The sequence below is a fragment of the Epithele typhae genome (assembly GCF_022376455.1).
Source record: "Epithele typhae strain CBS 203.58 chromosome Unknown BXZ73scaffold_37, whole genome shotgun sequence".
In the NCBI taxonomy this organism is placed as follows: Eukaryota; Fungi; Basidiomycota; class Agaricomycetes; order Polyporales; family Epitheliaceae; genus Epithele; species Epithele typhae.
In genome coordinates, this window is record NW_025954228.1 from 106,870 (window position 1) to 132,308 (window position 25,439).

The window sequence follows — 25,439 nt, forward strand, 5'->3', positions numbered from 1 at the left end:
GCTACGCGTTTGATCGGACGCTACATAATACCCGTCGTGCCGTAGGTTAGGCACGGCATACTTTCCTTCCTCGTCATAGTTCGTAGTACGGTAATTACGACATGATATGGCTCTTCGCTCTGGTTCTCGGACTATGGACATTGCGTTTACCTGGATATTCTCGACATCTCTCCGTCCTCCCTCTGCTCTCCGCATCTTGGAACCTTGGAATATCCTTATCGCCCTCTTCCTCCCCACTTCCCCCCAACCTGCTCCACCCCGGCGCCCCTTCGTTCTCGCTCTCTATTTTACGGCACTGACGCTTACAGACGTTCTAACGGGTATCTACGATATCTTCCGCTTGAAGTTGCCCCCTCGGTTTGTCCGTCCATGCAATGAAGAATAATACGCTTACCATGCGCTTACCTCTTAGGCTCAGTGCCGGCTCGGCCAGTCTGCAGCGACTCAGATAGCTGGCTAGACCCGCCGAGACGTGACGAGGTGTCTGCCTCGATACCCCTATTTGCCGTTCCTCCCTCCCATTGCGACGATCCTTCCACATTTAACAGACACATAACGCGAGCGCTGCCGTTGACAAACGCGCGGTATCGTCCGGCAGCGCCATGTGCATAAGCACTCCACCTCTTTTTACCTCTGGACGTTGTAATCCACGCGATGCGCTTCTGCCGCTCCGAGGAGATCGCGAGCTTGTCGCTCGTCTGTTACGATCTTGGCATTCCCGCCATTCCCGGAGTCAAAGAAATGCTCGAAGCTGGGGTGCAAATACACACCCTTCGGGCTTTCTCATCGCCCTACGACTGCATCAGACGGAGAGAGATCCGAGAAAGGTTTAACTTGGATATATGTACGATCCGAGCCAAAGCTCGCGAATTCGGGAATCGCACTCGCGGGAAACACAAAGGGTGAACGCAAAAGCACGAACGCTCTGCCTCGTGACGAATTCGCAGAATGCAGCGCGAGAGTGGCACGACGGCTTTGCGATCGCACACTGACTTGAGAGCACGAGATACCGGATCGAGATCGCGGCTAGCGCCAAGGCGAGAGACGCCTGTGCTTCGAATTCGGAAGCCGCCCGCGTTATGGGCGCCTTTGTAGATGGTCCGTGCGCGGGAATATGCGTGCGGCTGCTGTTGGGGTCAATTACGCTGTGACGGCCCAGTCGCGATCTGTCACCTCCCTCATTCCCGTGACGCCTGCGCAATGCCGTCCTCCTCCTCCGGCAGCGCTCTTGTCGTCCCCCACAGCGGCCTCGTCGTCCCCACCACCCCCCTTTCGGTCATGACCGCGCCTTACAAGGGCAAGCACGCACGCTCCTGGCAGAACCTCCCCCCAGAGATCGTCAGGTATGTTACCGCTATTGTTCCGCCTGTCCTGACGCCACCGTCCCGCTCAACATCGTGGACAGGCTGATCGCCACCTTCTACCTCCTCGATGTCTCCTCAACGTCGTACTGCCCCACCACCTGGGAGTCTCGCGATGCCTGGCCGCAACGTTTTGCCTTCACAACACTCGGGGAGGCTTTGGAAGTCGAGCGGGTCATGTCCCTCTTCCCCGCGTGGAGGCCCCATCGTGAGTCTCCACTTTCGTCATCTCCTTCCTGCCTCTCCTACTCTCTCTGCGATGGTCTGGCATCCGATGGTGGTGCCGGGACGTGCCATGCGTAGCGTATATGCGTTCCTCTGCACGCGTTCAGTCGCGTCGCGTCTCGTGCGTCGGCCGTATTCACTGCCACCCGCGCCTCTTCGATCATTCTTCGGCAGCAGTCCATCGTCGTTATTCCTTCTGCCGGGTACTGCGTTCGCGTCGATGTTGTGCCTGCCATCTACGCCAGTTCCCGCTCCTTCCGTTATGCCGCGGTCGTACGACGCTCGTTCCTTCTAATCTTACCATGCCATACCGTGTACCCCATGCTGACTTGCCGGTCCTAGTCGAGAGCCATCTGTTTTGGAACAAGGCATGTGCCCTGCTCGACCCCTGCGGAGTGTACAACCACCACCTTCGTGTCAGCGCCTTCCATCCCGCCGTGGGCTCCAACACCGCCGCCCCCATTCCTCGCATCACCATGTATCGCCACTATCGGAACATGCTTGACACTTCATGCACTGTGTGTCGCATCAACTTTCCTCACAATAACCAAGGCCTCTGCGTCTCCGGTATCAAGAAAGGTCCCATGAATCCTTCTCTCGGGCCCATCAACGTCTGCAAAGATCACCGGAAAGGTGGCGCTTATTGCGGCGTCTGCCTGCGAGAGGCGCCCCAGAACGAAGTCGAGGAAGAATACGCCCACACCGCTCCCGTCTACTGCCTCGACAACGAGGACGACGAAACGTGGCCCAGGATCGAGACAACGTGTCGCGCATGTCGAAGTGAAGCGCTTTGGCGTCGCGTCAACATGCGCGACCAGTGGCGTGAAGCCATCGACATCTCAAAATACGCGTCCCTCGATTGGGAGACTCGTCAAGCCGTCGAGTCTTTCCTTGACCTCTCGGAAGGGTCAATACGGGACGTGCTCGTCATCGCCGAGGACAAGCTCTGGCTTCGTCGACACACCAAGCTTGCGGATATGCTTCAGCAAGCTGTAGCGGCGCAGAGGTACGCTTCAAGAGCAGACAGCAACGATCCGTACGGTGAAGACGATGCAAGCGACGAAGAAGACGTAGAAATGCTCAGCTTCACCGAAGAGACTCACAATATCCGCGAGCTCGCTCTCAACAACTGGGCCCGCAATCGTGTACTGGACGGCCACTGGATCAGCCCTGCGGATGAGTGGTTCGGCTCCTACAACAACGGTCGCCCCCGCTTCGCAGCAGCTCTTCATCCTTGCCCATGGAACCGAGGAGCCGTCTATGAGGGTGCCCTCGACGAAGGACAGGACGACGAGGCTCAAGAGCTGGAACATCCCCGCCCAAAGACCGTTATCCCCCATCCCCCCTCATTTACACTCTGCGAGCACGCTTTCCGTGCTTTCCAGAAGCAGATGGGCGAAGTCCTTCGACCCGCAATGATGAACATCGTCGCCAAGCTTATGGTCGATTGCGCCGCCGATGGTGTGGATCCTGCGACCCGCGCCGCGAAGATGACACCCAGCGACATCGTTCACGAGCTACGAGACGAGTCTGTGTGGTATAATGGGATCGATTGGCGAGAGCGTCGGGCCAACATGCGCATTGAGGAAGCGCACCGCCGAAGAGTGAAGGACGAAGATGAGTCATCCACGTCTTCTCGCTCCGAAGGATCGCACACCACAAGCCCTGTGCTCTCCACCACCACTCTGCAAACGACCCCGTCTCCGCCACCGTCCGCGAAGGGTGATGAACATACCGTATCGTCTCCCCTAGCAGGCGCTCCTCCCCCTTCCGTCGTCACGGCCATCCCTCGACTGCTTCACCCCATCCCCTACGTTCCTACAAGAACCGACCATCTCCCTACCAATAGCCAGGAAACGATCGGCATGGTGAGTTCTGTTGCGGAGTTCTGTGCAGAGTTGTACTCACTTCTGGTCAGATTTGGCGCGAAGTTTGCGCTCCATTATACCACTGTCAATGTTCCATCTGCGAACGCGCCATGTTGAATGCCAACATGGCCGGCGGCGTTCCAGTTCAGACTCAACCCACCACCGAGGTCCAACAGCCCCAACAAACCACCCAAGCGCCGCTTGAGATCAAGATCCAGGAGTCCCCCATCCTCGCTATCTCCCCGGACGCGGATGTCGAAGATTTCAACGACTCCGAGATTGAGGACTTCTACGATGGCGAGTCGGAACGCAGCGAAGACGTATCGGTGTCAATCCCCGAATCCCCCGTCCCTGTTCCTACTCTTCAGGTGATATCGAGGAAGCGATCATGCTCAGACCTGGAGCTCGACGCACAATCGCATGTGCTCACCACGTGCGCCGACCCCGACGACCGGTCGAGGACCCCTCCAAAACGTGCTCGCCGCGAAGACTCTTACGAGTACTCCCTCTCCCCCGCCGCAACCGTGCCTCCGTTGTCCAGCTCTCCGTCACGACAAAGGAAGAGGTCGAGCGAAGAACTCGAAGGAGGTGACGAAATTTTTCCAACGTCAGGCAAGAGGTTACGTCCAGAGGTCACCGACGTGCTCTCAATGTCACCGATGTCAACGCCTGCCGCTGTGGAGAGGCTTGCGGTTGCAGGAACCGTGTCTTCGAACTAGGCTGGCCAGTAGCAGTGCGTGGTCAGGAGATGGAAGCGGGGAGCAGGATCGTGGTCAGGATGGGGGTTTGGGCGAAGAAGAGGCGACTGGACGCCAGCGGGTCGGCTGGTTGATATACCGCTGCGAGGCGCCCCTCGTGGACGCCGCGCGTCGCGTCGACACAATGTGCCTCGAACAGCAACCGCGGTTCGACGCTCGACGCGCGCGCGTTAGGCGGGTCCATGACGCGGCGTGACCGGACGCGTCAAGGCTTCGCGGCTCACGCACTGCGATCGATGCACGATCTCCGCTCCGAGGACGCAGATCTCGCGTCTCACGCCGGCGGCAAGCTCAATCACTCCGAACCCGCTTGGATGTTCCTGGCGCGCGCACAGGCCCCGCAACATCTTCCCTGCGCCTCGCGGTCGCTGCACTTTCATGGGCGTCCGCAAGAACTCGACTTCCGGGACCATGCAGAGCCGACTCGACATGGACAGTTCGACGCCGTGCTGGACTGAAGGAGTTGACTGCCGCCTCACCGCCAACTCTTCCGCCGTCTCCTTTCTCCCTCGCCTCATTGCACGTTGGCCGTGGTTTCTCCGTTAGGCTTTGCCTTCACCATTGGGCGAGATTGCGCCTCGTGCCTGCACTATGCACCACCTTTCTCTTTCCTCTTGTATACTAGCGCCCTCGTGCAGGACGTACTGCCTCCGCTTTATCCCACCCCACCCCACCTCCGCCTTGCACATTCTGCTCAAAGGATTCACGGATCTGTTTTGCTTTTCTCCCTCCTTACTTATTCGGCGTTGTCTTCCCTTCCCCCCTGCTCCCCAGCCCCGGCGGTGCTCCCTGGTGTCAAGTCCCTTGTGCAGGTATTCGTCGGTCGCCTGGATCTTCGTTGTACTCACCCATCTCCAAACCCCATTCCCCTTCTCATTCTTGTCTCGCCACGCTTTCGAACCACGCTTTGAAGATCTCCCTGCTCCGCTCCCACCCCGACACTTCGTTCCCCCTCAACCCCCATAAGAACCGCGCCGTCGCTCCCCCGTCGACACGGAGACGCACGGAGCGTCGGGCTGCGTGTACATTGCGATTGTGTAGATAGTTTAACCAGCCCCCTCGTAGTGAAATGACGGCCCGCGTCCCGCCAATGTCCTGTATCCTCGCTCCTCGTTTGTATTTGTAATATCCGCTCCGTTGCCGTTTGGAATACACTCGCACTCGTGCATTCGTGGAAGGCCTTACGTTGTCGTGTGCTGCCTCGTCTTGTGCGGCCTACGTGCTTCGATTGAATAGGGAACAAATAGTGCATACTTGGCGTTGGAGATGGGCGTCTGATCCATAGGAGATAGTGGTTGGCGCAGCTGCCGTGGTTTCCGCGAGATGAAGCGGTTCTGTCGCCGCGGGCACGGCCTGTGGGCGCATGTATGCGCAGGCCGCGAGATGAGCGGGGGAAGGCGTTGAGGGTGATCGGGGGCTCGAAGGACTTGGTCGCAGATCGTTCCACCGCCAGGAATGTCTCCTGGGCTCTGGGTGAGCCATCACCTTGGCCCAGACGTAGACAAACACGTGCTCGCTGTACCCTCGTATGTAGTCGAAACGAGACGTTCTCGGCAGCGGCCTACGCCCTCTTCGTCGACCTCCGCGAGCACGCATAGAAGACCCTCGGGCAATACGCGCAAGCCTAGAGCGCGTACGCGCACCATGGCCACGTCCATCCCTCGGATGGCCTCGTCGTTATTACCCGCGTCGAGGTCCCGCTTGTGGCAGTGGCGCCCTCTCCGCCACCTTGCTCTAAGTTATCGCCTGCTCATTGCTGGGGCCTTTGCGCAACTGTGCCCCAACCTCTGTCCCTCTCGCTACCTCTGTGCGTACCTTCTCTAGCTGCAGAGGGCTTCGTATCGCGCCCTCTGCTGACTCTCTCTCTCTCTCTCTCCTGTGCTCTCTTCCGCATTCTCTTGGGGCTTCGTATCGCGCCCCTTGTGATTCTGTTCAGTTGTTCAGCTGCAGAGGGCTTCGTATCGCGTCCTCTGCTGACTCGCTTCGCCCCGTCGCTTTCTGTGTGCTCCATGCACATTCTCTGGTGTGTCGCGAGACACCATCACTGCTGAGGTCGTCGCCAACGTCAGTGATGCCACGGCTCATCCGCGTCGTGCGGCTGGTCCGTCTGCGTTATTGGACAACGGGGCGCGCTCGCCGGCCCTCTCAAGGTCCGTTGGATTATACGGCTCGATGCTATTCCCTCAAGTATGGCGGGTATTATGTCGCGACGGTGTCGTTTTCCATATCTCATCGTCCTTCTGCTACTGCTCGCTGCCCTGCTGCCCTGCCCCCGTCTCGTCTGCTGTGTGGGTGCTCCTATTTCCGGGGCATTACCCCTATGTTTGGTGACTCGCGACAGGAGCACCCCCTGGAGGCTCCGGCGGGGACGGGTGTCAGCGACGTCCGCGTCTCTAGAATATGGTGACACTGCCGTTTACATATATTCCATACTGCTTGCCTGCTGAAGATCATGCAGCCCTCCCTCCAATGTCTGCTCTGCTCCCGCCCGCGCCCTCCCACCCTGCGACCGGCAACGACCTTGATGAAGTAATGGCTAAGCTCGATCTTGACTCCGTTGAGGAGCCAGCTGTTCCACAGTGGCAGCGCCTCGTCGCACTCGAAAGTCGGGTCGCCAGCGTCCGAAGCGCGCGTCGGATACGTTCCAGCGCGAGCTCTACCCGGCTGTTGATGCCCTGCAGGTCGCCTTTCGCGAGGCTCAGCACGCTGTTCTGCGCGCGAAGGACGAGTGCGCCAACGACGCTGGTGCCCGCCACGTTGGTTCCACTCTGCCTGGATGGCTGCGAGATCGCAGTCGTTGAAGACGTCACGTACGTGTGACTGGTGTGCGTATCTGCTGCACAAAAAGAGATATAATGCAGAGCAATCGCGACCACCATGCGCGGCTCGACGCAAGGCAAACGCGCGCCTCTCTCTGGCGTCCACCCTCGGAGATCTGCCCCCAGTTATTGCACGAACCCTCTACTACGTGCATATCGATCAGCACCTCATTGCGGGAGCCGCGCTTGACCCTGTCGTCCGGCCTAGTGACCTCTCCGCGCTCAACTCCTTCCTCCACACCTTCCTTCGTCGTGTACTTGTCCTCTCCAGCGTGTCGCCGCTAGTTCCCCTCTTCACTATGACGGGCATATGGCCACTGTAGTTCAGACGAACGCTCGTTGCTGCGCGTTTCCTCAGAGCTGTAGCTGCTGGCCCAGCAGTCCTCCCGAAGAGGGCCCTTCAAGTGGCATGGAATCTAGCCATTGCAGGACATTCCGCGTGGTGGTCGGACTTTCTTTGGGCGCTGCGGAGGCTGCCTACTGCGCAGGTTTACGCTGTCGCGGATGTCCCCACACCGAAGTGGTGTGACAACGTCATTGCCGTAGTTCATGACGCCCTTCGGACCTACCTCTATAACAAGACCGTCGCAACACATCGTCTCACGCTGTGGAAACTCGCACTCCTCCCATCCTACGGGGACAAACCGTCCCTGGCCTCGCTCTGTGCGCCGCGTGCGTATCTGTCCCTCCCCAGGCCACAACGATCAGCCATCTTGCGTCTCCTCTCTGCCTGTCATCCGTATTTGGTGGAGAAGGCGAGGCATAAGACCAAGCAACACGGTATCATCCCGTACGCGAGGCGCAGCTGGCGCTTATGTCGATTCTGCGAAGTGGGCCGAGTGGAGACTGAGCGGCATCTCGTCCTTAGATGCACGGGACAGGAAATGGCACAGTGAAGAGAGGAGATTTTGGGAGAGCTTGAGGTGCGGTTCCCCAAGGGTTTTAGTTTCTTTGCGCGGTCGACGAACTGGAGGGGGGACATGGTGTTCCTCGCGGCATGGATCAGACATGAGGGTGCTGTTGCGTTGCTGGCAGATCTTGTCATTCATACTTTCCATCTGTGCGGTGACTGCTCACTGCTTCAATAGACCTGTGTCTTTCGTACATACTATACTACAGTACACACTATATGTGCTCGTGCGGCCACTTGTCGGACGGCGGGGCGTCTACAGGACAGCGCGGGAGTCGGCGTGCTGCCGTGCTTATCTAAGTAGCGTTCCGGGATCGCCTCCGGTAGAGGAGGTGATTGAACTGCCCTCTCTCTCTCTCTCTCTCTCTCCGAACGTACTATTTCATCACAACACCGCGCGCTCGCCGCAGAGGCTACACACAAAAAGCGTACGTCTTACACTATTCACAGTCCTTGTCCGAACTCAAAAAAATACCACATTCTGGCTCAAAGCCACACATCCGCGAGTTGCTTGCGGGCCGTCTCGAGCCGCTCGCGCTTCTTCATGAGCTCTTCGCGGCGCTCCGCGACGTGTCGGGGCTCCCTGATATACTCGGCGCACTGCGCTCGGCCGCCGTCGCCGCCGATGCCGAGGCCCGCGTGCAGCGCCTTCTCGAGGGCCTGGTCGCGGTCGAGTGCGAGCACGAGCTCGTGGTCGAGCGCCATCGGGATGCAGTCGGAAAAGCGCTTGTACGCAACTGTTCGGAAGGGAGGATCCGCGTTGCACAGCATGAGCATGCCGGAGAAGACGACAGATGAGCGGGCGGATCGGCGGCTCACCCTGGAAGTACCCCCGGACGCTCGCCATGATCTCGAGCGCGGCGTCGTACTCGTCCGCGGCCCCGATCTTCGCGATGTCGACGGCCTGCGCGCCGCCGTGCCCCAGACGGGCGAGGCCGGAGAGGACGTCGTTCAGCGCGGCCTTGTCGTCCCCGTCGTTCGCGGCGGCGGCCTCCGCGATGCGCTGTGCGAGCGGGGGCTGCGTGTCGCGCGGGCGCCAGGCTTTGTAGTGCCCGAGGAACCGCTGGCGGTAGTCGGCGTAGTGAACCTCGTTCATCGTTCGTGGGCGGCGCTCCAGGGCAAGGAACCAATGAATGCGGGCGAGGGTCTCCTCGGCGGACTTCTGCACGAAATCGGAGGCGATGGCCCTACGGGTGCGCGTGAGGTGACATAAAGGGAATAGGCCGCGTGGGGACTCACGAGACGCGGCTCTCGAGGAGAGGGAACTGCGCGAACTGGGTCTTTACGAGCTGTTTGACGTGCTTGAGGAGGATCTTGTGCACCTCGCGGAACAGCACTTCGGCGGGGTTCAGCCAACCGCCGACAATCGAGACGATGTATTGCTGAGTCACAACGAAGGGGTAGTGTGCCGGGAGCTCGCGGGTCCTGGCCCTGTGAACGAGCTTCAGAGGTGTATACGGAACCTCCCATTTAAGCCACTTACTCGTTTGCGCGCTTCATGACATCATCCAGGAAGATCGCCCTCGAGTTGTCCGGAGGAGAGAAAGGGGATCCCTCGTTGGAGATGAACTCGGCCACGACAAACTTGTGGTCGTCTTCGTGACTGGAGGCAAAGGCCCGGTCGTAGGGGCGAAAGTCCGGCTCTGTCGCGCGAATCGCTTGACAGAAGGTGTCGCAAGCGGGCCTAATGGACTGCAGCAGCCCGTCCGCGGAAGGGGTACCCTCGATGTATTTTCCGAGCGCCTTGGTGAACGTTGACAGCATAAAAAGGACCTCAGAGAGAGGATCCGCAGACGGCGGCTTTGGCAGTTGCAAAAGTTTCGTGTGGGTGTCCGCGAGCAGCTTCTGCAGCTCATCCTGAATCATCGGGAGTCTGCAACAGATCAGCAACACAGAGACATGCGAGAAGCAGGAGCATTTACCGTTGGGATATACGATCTGACAAAACGTCGCTAAGCCGGTCGACCAGCTTGTGCGTCCCCAGACGGTTCTTGTATTCTAGGTCAAGCGCGTTCCAGGGGGAGACCGTTGAAAAATACTCTCGCTCCTTCTCGCGCGCGTCTTCCCAAGTGATTCCGCCCGCGATAGCACGCGAGTCCGGCTGCTTGACGCTAAACCAGCCGTGCTGAAGGGGTTCAGCTTGGTTTCGGATGTACTTCAACCAATCATCTTCTTCCCCGGAGGGGATGCGGTCTGGTTTCGTTAAGACTCCTGTAGTGTATGTGTTACTTTTGACGATAGTAGCGCATATGCCAAAAAGGGTACCAATGGTACGCCAACCGTCGGGGTCGTGCTGCTTCGTGACTCGGTGAGCACCTTGGTTTTGAAAGTCCGCTATGCCACGATTCAGTAGGTAGTCACAAAATGTGAATGACTGGCTTACTTTCACACGCGACTGTGAGCAATATGATGCAGCTGTCACGCTCGATGTACGTTGTGACGAGAGACTTCACGAGCTCAATGTCGTTTTCATTTTCATTGGAGCCGACGCTCGCGATGAGACCTGGATAGATGAATCAGACGAGACGCTTGCTCCCAAGCTAGAAACGTACCGGGGAGGTCGACGAACGAAAGGTCTTCGACTTCCGGACCGCTGATCTGCAGGGAAACATTATTGGTCGAGAATGTTAGCTCCTGGCGAGACGTGTCTCCGGCGTTGTCAAAGTCATCGCCTAGGAACTTCTGTGCATCGGTGCCCGGGTTCAATATTGCTTTTTGAGCGCGCCGAATCCGGTCTTCTACTTGACCCTTGTCATAAACCACGTCTCCGAACTGGTCGTTTCGAGGATGACCAAGGGCCTGACCGTCGCTGTCCGTGATGAAGTGCAAAGACACAGTACACTTCCATGGTTCTGTGGAGTTTGCCAAGCGGCACTCCGTCGGACAGCTTCACTCAAACGCTATGAGATGGTACATGGGTGCGCAAGCAAGCAAGCAAGCGGAAGAACGTACCGGGTGCAAGTGCCACTCGCTCGCGGAAGCGTGATTCCGGAGATCGCCTCGATTAAAGACGACTTGCCAGCACTCTGAGAACCGATCACTGCAATGAGTGGAATATCGACATCCACTTGCACACTGGAGCACAAACGTGAGCGCGTAGCGAAAGGGTTGAAGCGGGCTGACTCACCCAGTAAGATGTAGTGCGTTTACGACGTCGAGCATCTGGCGGCGTCGGGAAGCCACTTGAGAGTCTGAGAGCCCCGGGAGACGATTGACGCCATCCGAGGATTTGTCTCTGTGAGGCATCATGCGAGATGAAAAGTGGGGGAGAAGATTGGAAGGGTGCTGGGACACTTTGCGCCCTTGCGAAGACCTTTTTGTACGGCCAGCCGGAACTGGGGAAACACCTGCGCGCGTTTAACTGCGGTAGGACTCTCAAGGGAATGCGATGACGTACCATGCGTTCACCCTCGTGCGTCCTGTGGACAGAAACGTTCCATTTCCTGCACCAGCAATTTTCCTGGAAGATACTGCTCGGAACCGCCGGTGGAGTTGACGGGTTGCTGCGGTAAGAGCGACTGGCCCCGTTCGTCAGCTGTTGGACATTCTAGGCAAACACTTGGAGTAAGTTTATTGAGCAGTCCAATTAGGGCTTTGCTGTCTCCATTCTGGTATCGGGCTCTAACGGGGCGGTATGCGTCAGTGAATGTAAGAGAGTAGAGTTCCTGCCGGAGGTGACTACACGGCGAAGTTTTGGCGCTAATGACATCGGCGAAGCGGCGTCTATATGATAAAGATAAATCCGAGGCCTAATTTGGCAGCTGCCACTCGAATTACCGCCCATCACACCTTGCTCTTGACCTATATGTCGGTCATATAGCAGACTAGTGAGTAGTAGTGACCATCTACGCTACCGCAGACAAGTTGAGGTACTGTTTTAGTCTCCTCAATTGCCGTGAAGTGAGTCCAAATGTCACCTCCCGCAGTAGAAACACCAAATCTATGTGCCGCAACACAGTGAGTTCACGCCGTAGGCCCAGTGGGGTAAGATCACCCCTGGACAAGTCCCTGTAGGTTTATTCCATCCATACCACACCGTCTGTGTACGCATCACAGCTCATGTGTAGACACACGGCGTTGCCATGACGAATCAAGGCGGCGAACGCTCAAGCTCCCTTAGTGGCAAGTGCGACATAGTACTCCCCAAGAAGCATAGTCAGACTCCCGAGGCCGACAAAGCGATGAATTTGCGCAGCAGATAAGAAGCTTCTGGGGCTCACGTTGACGTACGTATTCCGAACATGAGTAAGTGCTCTAGGGCGGCGGTTGTGAAATCCCTATTCTATGTCTCAATCCCTCGTGAGACGATGAGTCTATGCGGTGCAGAATGAAGATTGGCACAGGTATTGATGTAATTCAATGGTTTCTTACCAGTTTTCAGATATCTTGAGCACTTGTCATTGGCAGGTGTGAGGTGTGAACTAGATCATCAGACATCCTGCTCTCAGTAAGTCCGCATTTTCTGCCGACCTTACGTTTTTGAGCTCAACTGCTCGTAGTTTTGACGACCGTCATCCGCATGCGACCGAACGCGCTGATGGACGTCGCATCGAGGCGGCCTCGGGGCCTAGGGCTCACCGTCTTCCCCATTCGATCACACGAACTCCGCCTCGGCATCGATCGCGCGGGAGCCATGTCCAATACACATCCCACTGCTCGACCTCCCCCGCCCGGGGCACGTACGTGAGAAGGCTTCCTGTGCGCAGACGTTCTGGGTTCCACCTTCTCGACCGCAAGCATAACCGACACCCCCGCCCGCTTCGCCGAATGCAGGCTCAGGTGTGTGCAAGTGCGAGGGGCGCGCCGTGTACGTTTAGGCGATCGATCTCCTTCCCGAGCCCTCCTCCTTGTCGCAGGCAGACGCTGATTGCAGCCCCGATCGGTGGTAGCGCGCTCCAAAACCCCGGCTGGTGTCTAGCCAGCATCCCGGCCGGCACGCGGCGGGGCGGGTCGGCGTCCCGCAAACCCGCGGTACTGCCAATGGCAAAACCCACGGTGTCGTCCGAGTTTCGGTCATGGCCGCAGGCCCATCTCGGATCTCCGCACCACCCCGCGCGGTCTCGCTCCCGCTAGCGCCACGCGCCTCGCGGGCAACCACATCCTCCAGCGGCGCGGGGGCGGTCCCAAGGACATTGTGGGCGCACGCGCGCACTGTCAGCACCTATGTACGGCCCCCGACCCCGCCCCACACGTACTAGCTATACACGCGATCTATGGCCGGCTTGGTTTGTCTTGCGATAGGAAGCGCCCACGGTGCACCGTCGCACGGCACCGAGGCCGCGTCCGGGGCGGGGGACCGAGCACGCGTGCCGCCAGATCTCTCTGTGGGGGTCTCCTCGTCAGCCTCGGTGAGTGGGTATATAGCCGGCGGCCTGTGGGTGCAATGACATTGACTCCGACGACCCTACAGAAGTCCTCCACGACACCGGTCGCTTCATACACTCATGATACCTGCCTCCGCCGGCGCTTACTACAGCTCACTCGCCGCAAGGCCAGGACCGCAACGAGCGGATACTTCCCTGCCGTTGGTCCTCGTCGTCGGAGCATTGGGCTCGACGGGGAGGAGTATCACCCGCGGGATGCTCTACTCCGGAAAATTCGTGAGTTATTTCTTGCATCGCCTTCCGTAGACTAATAATCAATTTGAACCCCACCCTTTTCCTGCCTATGAATAATTAGCGCGTTGCAGCGATGGTCCGACCCGTATCCATGAACAAACCTTTGACAGAACAACTGCGCAAGGCAGGCGTCGACATCCGTCCCGGCGACCTCCACGACGGTGTCGACCGCCTCAAGACCGTCCTCCGCGGGGTCAGCATCCTCGTCAGCGCCGTCGGCCCCGACGCAATAGCAGACCAGAAAGACCTCTTCCGTGCCGCGAGAGCGGTCGGAGTCCAGCGGGTCGTCCCCTCCGAGTGGGGCACCCCCGGCGCAGAGGGAGTAATCCCCGTACGCGACGCCGTACGTACCCAGCCGCTTCTAGCCGCACCCGTGGCCGCCCGCGTGCCCGCTGACCTCCTCCTCCACCCCCTCGCTCCTCTTCCTCTCGCTCCCTTGTACAGAAAATCGCGATCCGGAGCTTCCTCGCCGCCCTCAGGCTGCCGTGCACGGTCATCGACATCGGCTGGAGGATGCAGACGTTCCTCCCGCTCCCGCCGCGATCCCGGGTGGACCCCCGCATCCGCGCGCTCACGCACCGCGCGTTCGCGTTCGCGGCCTCCGCGGACCCCGCGCACACGCTCCTGACGGACCTCAACGCGGTCGGGGCGTACGTCGCGCGCGTGCTCGCCGACCCGCGCACCTCGGACCGCATGGTGATCGTCTGGGAGGACGAGCGGCCGGTGAGCGCGGCCGCGGCCGCGGGGGAGCGGTTCAGCGGGGAGGGTCCGGCGATGCGTTCACAGCGAGCGACGGTGAGTGCGCCGTTTTCTGTCCTTTTTTCTTTCCTTTTTTTTGCACGTTCGCAGCGGGATTATCCCTGTACGCCATGGAGACAGACATGGAAGACGAGAAGGAGGTCAGCCTCGTGCAGGCTTTCCCCCCACGCCGTTCATTTAAGCTGTCATTGGTGGCGTTGTGGAAAGCAGCCTCGAACCTTCTCGACGCACACTACTTTCGCCAGGCTAGCTTGCAATCTTCCGTGTCTTCATTTCCGCTGCGCCGGCGTGATCGGTGTCAATCAATCTCCCCTTCCACGGGCGGCCCGCTCGCGCCGGCTCTTAAATGACACGCTCCCTGCTCTCTCTGTGTACGCCTCTCTGACACGCATTTTCGCACCCAGATCACAGAACAAGACCTCACCCGGCTCGAAAAAGAGGCGCACGCGCTGCTCGCGGCGGGCGGCGGCGCGCACCCCGACGCCGAGCAGCTGGAGCTGCAGATCTGGTGGTGCGGGTTCGCGCGCTCGGTGTGCGTCCTCCGCGAGAACACGCTCGAGAACGCGCGACGGCTCGGGTACGTCGACGCGCGGGCGCTGTACCCGGACATACGCGCGAGCATGCTCGAGGAGTTCGCCGGGCGGTTCTATCGGATGAAGGACCCGAGCGAGGGCGGGTGGATGTGACTGGGATGGCCCGGACGAGGGCGGACTGGATGGGCCGAGAAGAGAACTAGAACACTGTATTTGTGCGCAGCTCGTCGAGGACAGGATACCCCCTGTATAATCCATAATTGGATGCGGTCGGATATCCCAGGGACGATCCCAAGTCACGTACGTTGGGGCAAGGCACTCGTGGGGGATGAAACAATCAAGGAGTTTTCTCAACCGCGACATCTCCCGCAAGTCGAGAAAGGTTGGCTGTCGGCTGTTACATCGAGCGTCGAGCCAATTCGGACAGAGCCCTGAGTGCTCTGGCACGAGCGCGTGGTGAAAGCGCCGAGTATCGCCAACCCTCATAAGTGTGAGAACACACCGGGCCATTTCGTCGCTCGCATCGGTGGACGCTTGTGGATAACCCGACACCCGAGCCCGAACCCGCTCCCGTCTGTGAGGTCGGACGCGGGCGGCACCGCGCTAGTTAGCGAGTGTCGAAAAGGGGCTCTGACACCGGCGACTTGACGGAGAGCCGCTCCCACGACCGTTGAAACACCGCCACACAGACGCACAGGTGTCAAGTGCATCGACGAGCGAGAGGCGGCTGCATGACCGAAGCAGACTAGTACGAACGTGAGATGACGAGTGTGAGAGGGCGGTCCGGCTCATCCCGCTCGCGTGGCCGCCACATGGGGCTCCGAAATACTTTGGAGTCGCGGCAGACAGACGGGCAAAGGCCGAGCTTCGGGGGGACAAAAATGAATAGGAAAAGCACGGGCAGAAATGAATCTTGCCGCCTTTGATTGGCTGCTATTTCCTGTGCATCTTCGCCCTCCGAAGCTAGGCTACGAAGACAGCCCTGCTGAGGTGGCTAAACCGGGTCAAATCACGGGCATCTCAAGGCACGGCGCCCCCGCCAAGGGCTAGCCGCTGGCCTCGACGTGCTAGCGAAAGTAAGCGCCGTGGCGGTAGAAGGTGACTTCGGAAAGGATGCAAAGCAGGGAAGCGGCCGTACGTGGGTGGACACGCGCACGGGCTCGACCGGCAAGATAATCGCCGGAGAAGTCGGCGATGCTCGCCAGTTTCAACTGGCACTGAGTCCTGGGAGAGCGGGGTCGTCGTTGACTACAAAGTATGACGATGCTCTTGGCTTGTCTTCACGCCTCGAAAGCGACAAGACCAGCTGATGGCGACATGGTCAGATAACGACAAACGGGCACGGCGTGGGCGTGGTTCCAAAATTAGCTAAGCGACATTGAACGGCGCATGGGCGAAGCTGAACCCATGAGGCCTTGAGGATCCGTCTCCACATGAACAGAGATTGGGCCAGGAAGCAAGCCCCGAGGGAACTTCCGAACGAGAGAAGGCTGCCGTATGGGTCGACAATGGGGAACGTGACTGGCAACGTATGGAAGTTGGTCGTCGTGTGATTTGTTCAAATGAATACGGCCGGCAGTCGCCCGTCGTTCGCGCAGACCAGCTCGAAGGCGAGTCATCGTGGAGTGGAATGAGGCAGAGAGCCAGCCGCGGCCACCCAGGCCTGTGTAGTGCAGAGGAGGGAGGAACAAGAAAGGCAACGGGAGCGCCGGCCTCAGTGGTGCCGGAGCAGGCCGGCAGAGCCCTCAGCCGACGGGTTCCGCCGACGGGTTCAGCGGCAGGGCGCAGGGGGACGAATTCGGCGCGCGCGATGTCGACGACCGCGACGACCGCGTGCTCGTCCCTCGAGCCACATCAAAGGTAACGCTTAGAGCCCGGCCCCACCGCCCATATATCCTCCGCCCTCTCCCGCCCAAGATGCTCCTCGTCGACCCCGCCGGGCTTACACCTGACGTCTGGAACATCATGCGGGCCTCCCTCAACATTGCCCACCGCGGCTTCCTCTGCCTCACCGCCTTCCTCGCGTCCTCCAGCGTCGTGGGCAATGCTGCCGTCCAGGGTGTCGCGGCGGAATATCTCCTCGGTCTCGGTGAGTTCTGTGCATCGTGCTCACACACTCACTCGTCTAACGCGCCACAGGCATCGGAGATATCACTGGGTAGCTATATGCTTCTTCTATGCGCTGCTTTCAGTCGAAGCTGAGACATCATGGGTAGCCCGGTGGTTGAGACGAACATGATGGTGAGCACTCTTGTCCTCCCTCAACAATGTCGGGATCCTTGCGCGCAGGTGCCGGGACTTTGGGAAGGAGAGCGCGCGAGAACCTCGGTCTCGTCGGACGCTAGAGCTTGCAGCCAGGGTCGGCATCACAACGGCGCCGGCGTCCTCAGCCGTCTGCTCGCATGCGAGAAGTGATTGTCCGTGCTGCGCGCCCTCCTTGTTCCTCGCGCTCCCACAGACAGCTCCATGGAAGACGTCTGTGCCTTGCCTGGCGCATGTGTTTTGTTATGCGGCACTTGTGCCTCCACTAGCAACCGCATGTGTTATCGCGCAACTTCTGCATCCCGAGGGGAAGACCTTGGAGCGGATGTGTATGGGAATGCCCCCGTTATCCCGAGCTCGCGGGTGCACTCGCCTTGTCCTTCTCGTTGGTACTCCATGTGCAAAGAACTGCTGCTAATTCACTCCACAGGGTTATGCCAGTCTGGCCCAGACGGACACCGGCCTCCACCTTCGGCAACGCAGCCGCGCGTGGATTGTCGCCGACTCTGCGAATCCATCGAATCGCGTTGTGTTCATCAACGCGGACATCGCCATGGGCGACACTGGCATCCGGCGCTCTATCGTCAACGCTCTTTCGACCAAATACCCGGACTTGTACAACAACGACAACATCGCCCTCGTGTCTACCCACCAGCACTCCGGGGTTGGGGGCTACCTCGAGAACCTCCTCCCGCAGCTCACGGCGCTCGGATACGTCAAGGAGACGGCTGCTGCGATCGTCCAAGGAACGGTGCTCGCTGTCCAGCGCGCGCACGACAGCCTCGCGCCTGGGTCGCTGAGCCTCGGCAACACGACCATCGTCGACGGCAACATCAACCGCTCACCGAGCGCGTACCTCGCCAACCCTGCTGAGGAGCGCGCGAAGTACCAGTACGACCAGGACAAGGAGCTCTCGTTGCTCCGTTTTGATGACGTCAGCGGTAACGCACGCGGATTCTTGAGCTTCTTCGCCGTCCATGGTACCAGTCTGTACGAGGTAGGCGCATATCATACACTTACTCCGACAAAACCGTGCTAAATGGACACTCTAGAACAATACATTGGTCAGCAGTGACAACAAGGGCATGGCTGCCTATCTCTACGAAGGTAGCATCGTTTACTGCATTTTTGCGACGCCTGTCTGATAATCTTCTAGCCATGGTCGAACCCAACGCCATGCCCGGGAACAACACGTTCGTTGCCGGTTTCACGCAATGTATGTGCTCTCGACACGTCTCGATACATCATAGATCTTGACAGTGGACCTAGCCAACGTCGGCGACACTAGTCCCAACACGTGAGCGGAACTTATTTCTCGTCGATATCTTCATCTAACTCGACTACAGTCTCGGCGCCTTTTGTGAAAGCCCCGGCGAAGAGTGGGATGGCCAGCCTTGCGAATTCGATCACTCTACTTGCGGTAACAAGACCGAGGACTGTCACGGTCGCGGCCCTGGCTTCACGATCTCGGATTTCGAGTCGAACAGGATTATCGGGCAGCGCCAGGCGAACGGCGCCAAGACCCTCATGGGCATGGCGCTTCCTCAGGTCACCGGCGCAATCAACTACGTGCATGCCTACATGAACATGTCGTTCCGCGAGTTCACGCTTGCCAACGGCTCGACTGCGATGACCTGCCCTCCGGCAATGGGCTACTCTTTCGCCGGCGGAACTACGTGAGTGTCCACCCCCGTTCCCCTTAACATATTGTAACCGACCACGACGACCTCGATCAACAGCGATGGCCCGGGAGCTTTCGACTTCATCCAGGGTGACAACACATCGACCCCTCAGTGCGTTCCAATCACTTTCTCTTCATGGCAACATATGATCTGAATACATGTTCATCGGCAGGAACCCCTTCTGGGAGATTGTGAAGGGTGCGGTGACGCCAAACCCACCTCAGGTGCAGATTGACTGCCAGGCTCCGAAGCCGATCCTTCTCGACACGGGATACGCTACCTTCCCGTACTCGTGGTCGCCCAACACTGTCGATATTCAAATGCTCCGTGTCGGCAATTTGGTCATGCTCATCATGCCTGGAGAGCTGACCACCATGGCCGGCCGTCGTATGAGGTAACGTCACGTTCCAGTGCGATGTGATCTGCGTTCTGACGCCGTGCGTAGGGATGCTATTCGCACAAAGCTCATCTCTGAGGGCGTCATTGGTGAAGATGCGTACGTCGTCATCGCGGGCCCCGCGAACACCTACGCGCACTACGTCGCCACGCGGGAGGAGTATGCCGTTCAGCGGTACGAAGGCGCGTCCACTATCTTCGGGCAATGTACGTCTTCCCTTCCTCGTGCCGCATGACGTCGATTCTGACCACGCGACTCGTGCAGACACCCTTGAGTCGTACATGGACAAGTATGGAAGTCTCGTCGGGTACCTCGCGGACGGCAACACTTCGCAACCCGCCTCGGATCCCGCGTCGCCTGATCTCAGTGGCAGCGCCATCTCCCTGCGCGTAAGTCATGGTCTCCCGGTTTTACTCCTCGGCGCTGAAAGCATGTTATCACGTAGACTGGTGTTGTCTTCGACGGTGCGGGTATTGGTCACAACTTTGGCGATGTCTCGACCGACGTCGCCTCAACGCCATACTCTGCCGGCCAGTCCGTCTCGGCGGTCTTTGTTGGGCAAGTACCCCTTCTCTTCGTCATCTGAGCCCGCGCTGACAGTCACGATGCAGCGCGAACCCGCGAAACAACCTCCGCCTTGAGGGCACCTTCCTCACCGTCGACCGACTTGTCAACGGCGCCTGGACTGCCGTCCGCTCCGACTCCCATCCGTCGACGACCTACCAGTGGCTGCGAACGAGCACCGTACGTCCTAGTTTCGTGTGACGCTTTGTTTTCCTCGGCGCTTACACTGGCCGTAGATCCTTGGTACGAGCACCGCCAACCTCACCTGGACGATCGAATCTGGTACCCCTGCGGGCACGTACCGCTTCACTTACTTTGGCGACTCCAAGTCGCTCGGGGGTACCATCACGCCCTTCGTCGGGCACTCGGGCAACTTCACCGTCGCGTGAGGCGCCAGGGGGTGAGACATGTACGTTCTGGATCTGGAGGTGCGAGTTGTAACGATACCGCCCGCGTCCGCGTGGGGTCTGATGACCTGGACTCTCGTGTTCTGTTTGTACGGTTCTTGGAGGCGGCTTGGTGTGCCGCATGGCGAGAACCCGGCAATGACGTTAATCAGATACCACTGTTTTGACTCTTGCTCGACCGCCCGACGCGGCGAAGCAGCTCTCCAGCACGGAGTACACCGGCGAGGCGGCGCCAATGCTCGTCACGGACCTGTGCAATATCAGGTCGTGGGTCGCACGCGTCGTCGCGGATCCGTGCACGCTCGATCAGGCGGTGATCGTGTGGGACGACGAGAAGTCGCAGGGGGAGATGCACGAAATCGTCGCGCGGGCGTCTGGTGAAGGAGAGCCTCGAGGCAAGGTGAGTGGGGCAGACGACGTCTGATGATCTCAAGGCTAACAATGTAGCGGCCAATGTGGCCAGGGGGCAAGGGCCTAAGAAAGGGTTGTACATGGCGATGATCAACCGCCGGGGCGTGGTGGTCCCCGTTGGTATTGTCGTTTTGCATGCGACGAGCAAGGACTTCGTGATACTCGTCGCGAACGGGGAGATCAAGAGGGGCGCTAAGCTGGCTCAGTCGTGGGGCGCAGTATGTATTCTCCACGAGCAATAGCATTGCTGTTATATGCGTGTACATTAGCTGGACCCATAATACGACCGATCCACCCCTTGTCCCCGGGCTCTTCACTCCGTCGCGAACTCCTCCGACGTGAGGCGCGGCGCATCTAGTAGGTACAGCTCCCGGACGTCCAGGTATCCGAGCTTTTTCGTGTTCTCCGGTCTCGCGCAGACCGTGCATGCTGAACAGGATATATCTCGCCGCGTCGAAGATGACCAAGTCCGCAAGCCTCCTCCGATTCGATGGTGCCACTCTTGTCCTGAGAGCATTTCTCCTAGAAGGCTAGAAGTGCCAAGGCGGGAGACATCCGCCGAATCGTACTTGGTCTGCACCGGAAGCGGAAACGTCTGAGAACGCACACCGGCGTGAGCGTTGCCGCGCGAGCACTGGAGCTGGAGGTGCATCTGGTTTGAGATACTGCCGTTGCTCGCGGAAACCACATACTGCAATGTGAACTCTCGTGAGAAGAAGGTGCCGAAGAGGTGCAATGCATCGTCCACATACCAGCCTAACCCGCACTTAACACCACGCTCAAGCACAACGGATTATCCATGCGCTATCCCCATCGAGGGGCGTCAAATCGCCATGGTGAAGTGGGCATACTCTGCATTGATAGCAGAGACGCGGTAGAGCGAGAGAGGTGCGGAGTAATCATGATTTGAAACCTCAAGAAGACTGTTTGAAAAACGAAGATGCGAGAGAGCGTCGAGCCAAGTGGTCATGAACGTTTGAACCGTGGTGGAAGTGAGAGAGCAAGCGATGGCAGAAGCCGGTGTTTCCTGGTTCCGCGATTGCCGGAGTCCGACTTGCAGACACGCATGGACGGATCATTTCATCGAGCTCCTCCTCCTCCTCTTCTTCCTCAATGGACATGTCACTATTTCCCATCCCTTTTTCACGCATATTGACAGGCTTCACAACATGCCCCACCGCCAATATCCCTAATGTCCACCCCGTCGACCTCCTCGACAAGCCCCTCGGCGTGCACAAAGCCACTTCCAAGACCCCCCATCACCTTGTCGTCCCTCCCATCCCCGTTCCTGGCGGGAGCGAATTGTCGCCAGCATGGGAGGCATGTTTTTCAAACGGTAGTATCAACCCTGGAAACAAGACGGCTCCTCCTGGCGGTTTTGGTTTCTACTTACATGGACCTCTGCCATTTGCGAAAGCACTCAAGGAGTTGGGGGACGAGGAAGAGGTCATTTTTAGCTACGATGTGCTCTTCGACGAAGGGTTTGAATGGGTCAAAGGAGGGAAGCTGCCTGGCATTTGTGAGTGCTCTTGTTTTGCCCCCTAACAAGGAGATTCTTATTCTGGCGCAGACGGTGGGGCTGGCGACTCTGCGTACGGCTGCACTGGGGGTCGACAGGAAGACAGATGCAGGTGTTTCGACCTCCGGTTGATGTGGAGGTAGGTTGTGAGCCATGTCGAGCATGGGGTTCTGTGTGCATGTGCTGATTTCCCTTCGACCACGTAGGGAGAATGCAGTTGGCGAGTTGTATGCATACCTTCCCCACCACGACAAGAACACAGAGCGCCTCATGGCCGTCCCACCAAAGTCTATCAGGCATCCGGACTACGGCTTCTCCGTAGGACGCGGCGCCTTGAAGTTCGAGTCTGGGCGGTGGATGCGGATTGCAGAGAGAGTGAAAGTCAACGACGTAGGCAAGGAGGATGGTAAGTACGTGAATTTACGTTCTTATGCGCCTCAGACGAATGCCCCCGGTCATAGGCGAGATCGAGGTCTTCGTTGATGGACGCTCGGTCATGCATGCGAACGGCCTCGTAATCCGGACGGAGGAAGGAGCGGACGGTCGTGTGCAGGGCTTGCACATGCAGACATTCTTCGGCGGTACGTACCCCCCTGAGACCACCTATGCTGGGGGCTATATGCATCACTTCCAGGTCATTCACCCGACTGGGCTTCACCCAAAGACCAGCGCGCATGGTTCGCAAACATATCCGGTGCCATTCTCAAGCGACAAGTTCGACATAATGAACTGTGAAAGACCGCGTGTCTTTTCGCCTTGACTACGCTAGATCGAGTATATACACTTCATTGGACGATCGCAGGCTTTGCTCCCAGCATTAGTTCGCTGTAGAAGCCGTCTTGTTGTCGCCGACACATCTATGATGACCGTTGGCGATCGAAGTAACATTCAAGCACAGACGAAGGCGGCGCTTGAACCTTAATTGGAGAAGTATAAGGCGTTCTCGTGGGGACCCTCGCTTCTTGTCCCAAGACACCCTCGCTGCAGCACACGGAGAAGATGGTCAGTGCGATATCTACCTGTACTGATGCCCATCACTCATGCCAATGTAGGTGCTTCCTGTGGATATTCTCCTCGTCATCATGAACTTCGCGCAACCTGACGGGGTCTCGAAGATGATGCGCACATGCCGCGTTCTCAATCAGCGGGGCGTCAAAATCCTCCTCGACCACGGGGCGACACTCTCGTCTGCTGTTCTGGCCCCTTCTTTGTTGCGCTTCATGCTATCCGATCCCCACGCCCGCTTTCTTCATCTCAAGACTCTTATAATACAATCTGTTCCCTATTCGCACTCCCCAACCGCCATCCGCGCACTGGTAGAACTGTTCGAACATCCGCTCTGCTCCTTTCATACCTTCGTTCTCCATTCCGCGGAAATGCTGTTTGCCAACTCAGGCGTAGAAGTCACACAAGGCCCCACAAGACACCGCACCAAAAAATCACTCTCATCGCACCCCCGTCTCCTCTCCGATGCGCTTTCCTCGCTCACCTCCTTGCGCCATCTCACCGTCTATGACTATGGCATTTCCACTACCGCCTGGCTTAACCGCTTACACTCTCCCTTGGTGAAGATCGACCTGCACGCATACATCGATCGCGATTGGGACGCCATGAGTGATGTCGAGGACAAATTGAAAGACCCTATCCTCTTCCTTCGAAACTTCGCTCCATCACTGGAAGTACTCCACGTCAACGGTGTCATGCACAGTGTCCACGAAACCCCAGCCCCTTCGGGTCGCGGTGGTACGATATATCCCCTCGTACGCGTTCTCGACATCAAGCATTCTGGCGACAACTTCACCGCACACGCAACCGCAGAGTACATGCAAGCCTTTCCAAACGCTACCCACGTCTCAATCCAAGGAGACTGGGAAAACCAGCACGAGGACTTTCGGTTCGCCCCATTTATCGAACATCTAGCGGACCGAAATCGTCAAGCTCAACTTGCACTCTCTCAGGAGGTGCGGTGGTTGCAGTTGGAGGAGGTGCAGGGGACGCTATTCGACATTTACGCGCTCGCTCTTTCGTGCCACGTACCAGTGATGCGAGTCAAGGGCGTTGTAGCCCCGTACAACGCCCAGCTACTGGACCGTATATTGGCGGATACGACGCCGCACACGGTTACGATGATGACGGGCGGGGCCCTCGATACGTTCCCTCTTCGCCCTCGGACGATGGAGTATTTGCGAGCGCTTGATTTGGAGGTCGTCTTCGGGTGCGAGGAGACCCGGACCGACATAGTCGATCAAGCACTGGTGAGTAATCTTGGTTCTGCGGGGCCAGCTTGTGAACACTTGATAGATGTGCTGATATGTTCTTGCCTCCGACAGGAACACGTCTTCGCGATACTAAGGCCCCTACCTCTTCAACGTCTCGGACTCACGTTCAACTATGGCAACATCAAGGAGTCTCCTGCTGCGGCGTATTTGGACAACTTAGACCTTGACTTCTGTGCCCAAGAACTCGCATCCGCAATCCCAACGTTGGACGACGTCTCCGTTCGGCTGTCCACCCACACCGTTGAGTTACCCTGGGATGAAAATGAGAACGACTCGGATAAACTTCAATGGGAAGAGCCCGAGGGGCTCCTGAGCGAGTTTGCGGACTTTTTCCAGGATGATAACGAAGACGGTTGGTGATGGAAGCGGTCAGACGAAATCCGGGCGGGTTGTGTGCCATGGTAAGTCAGTCACAGAGCTACTCATCCGTAACTGGCGCTTACCCCAACAACAGTAATGGCGAATTGAAGGTGTCAAGAAGGTGTACTGAAATCGCGCACATTTGTAAACCCAACACTTTGTTCGTCAATAACGCAGCCCGGAGTCCGACTTCAACATCACAGACCTTGCCAAGCGTCGCAGTCGCGCCCCAAGTGAAATCTGACTCACTCAACAATGAAACACTGGACAATCGTTCGCCTTTCAAGATCTGTGCCCAACCCTTTCCCTTGTCTCTTACCCTTATCCGGCAACCCCTTCTCACAAATGTCGCTCAGTCTTCCCACAGCTTCCACGGTCCTCGCTCCTGACCATGAGTCTTAGAAACACAACTTGTACGTCATCAGGGACCTCGAGGGGGAGACAACTTGACAAAGGAAGGACATGCATCAGGATTTGCGGACATTCAAATTCAATTTGAAATTCCGCAAATTCTGTTGCGGCCCATCCGACACCCGCGCGTCTGCTGGCGCCCGCGCACTTCGAGTGCCGCCGTTTCTCAGTGCGAGCCTGCTTCCATCGGCCTTCACGCGAGCTAAAGGGGATTACATGGCGCGGGAAATGTAGTCCTGCGCCTACGCCGCGCGGGACACTTCTTCGCTCGCCGCGGGCGATCGACATCCATGATC

General features: G+C 58.3%; 5 protein-coding genes across 5 annotated transcripts; 4 read left to right on the plus strand and 1 right to left on the minus strand.

Moving 5' to 3' along the window:
• Window positions 1-1,200: 1,200 nt before the first annotated feature.
• On the plus strand, window positions 1,201-4,173 carry BXZ73DRAFT_78864 (uncharacterized protein; the record flags this gene model as incomplete). Its single annotated transcript, XM_048022949.1, has 4 exons — window positions 1,201-1,343; window positions 1,406-1,569; window positions 1,929-3,454; window positions 3,505-4,173. 4 exons carry the CDS (start codon window positions 1,201-1,203, stop codon window positions 4,171-4,173), a joined length of 2,502 nt encoding a protein of 833 aa, XP_047876128.1.
• A 4,254-nt stretch (window positions 4,174-8,427) lies between these two features.
• Window positions 8,428-11,187, minus strand: BXZ73DRAFT_49751 (P-loop containing nucleoside triphosphate hydrolase protein; the record flags this gene model as incomplete). Its single annotated transcript, XM_048020310.1, has 10 exons — window positions 8,428-8,678; window positions 8,761-9,128; window positions 9,181-9,372; window positions 9,425-9,814; window positions 9,864-10,152; window positions 10,207-10,275; window positions 10,325-10,444; window positions 10,494-10,828; window positions 10,894-11,016; window positions 11,069-11,187. 10 exons carry the CDS (start codon window positions 11,185-11,187, stop codon window positions 8,428-8,430), a joined length of 2,256 nt encoding a protein of 751 aa, XP_047876129.1.
• A 2,198-nt stretch (window positions 11,188-13,385) lies between these two features.
• On the plus strand, window positions 13,386-15,004 carry BXZ73DRAFT_49609 (NAD-P-binding protein; the record flags this gene model as incomplete). The annotated part of the gene is made up of 4 exons (XM_048020279.1): window positions 13,386-13,541; window positions 13,621-13,902; window positions 14,004-14,354; window positions 14,723-15,004. The coding sequence occupies 4 exons, from the start codon at window positions 13,386-13,388 to the stop codon at window positions 15,002-15,004; spliced, it is 1,071 nt and encodes a 356-aa protein (XP_047876130.1).
• Window positions 15,005-16,816: 1,812 nt separating this feature from the next.
• BXZ73DRAFT_91011 (Neutral/alkaline nonlysosomal ceramidase) lies at window positions 16,817-20,145 on the plus strand (the record flags this gene model as incomplete). Its single annotated transcript, XM_048025829.1, has 15 exons — window positions 16,817-16,940; window positions 16,991-17,009; window positions 17,068-17,092; window positions 17,544-18,110; window positions 18,166-18,220; window positions 18,270-18,329; window positions 18,383-18,410; window positions 18,460-18,789; window positions 18,853-18,906; window positions 18,968-19,189; window positions 19,241-19,398; window positions 19,457-19,581; window positions 19,638-19,750; window positions 19,804-19,936; window positions 19,993-20,145. The coding sequence occupies 15 exons, from the start codon at window positions 16,817-16,819 to the stop codon at window positions 20,143-20,145; spliced, it is 2,166 nt and encodes a 721-aa protein (XP_047876131.1).
• Window positions 20,146-21,687: 1,542 nt separating this feature from the next.
• Window positions 21,688-22,828, plus strand: BXZ73DRAFT_49672 (uncharacterized protein; the record flags this gene model as incomplete). Its single annotated transcript, XM_048020294.1, has 5 exons — window positions 21,688-22,093; window positions 22,145-22,232; window positions 22,300-22,499; window positions 22,555-22,674; window positions 22,728-22,828. The coding sequence occupies 5 exons, from the start codon at window positions 21,688-21,690 to the stop codon at window positions 22,826-22,828; spliced, it is 915 nt and encodes a 304-aa protein (XP_047876132.1).
• Between the last annotated feature and the right edge of the window lie 2,611 nt (window positions 22,829-25,439).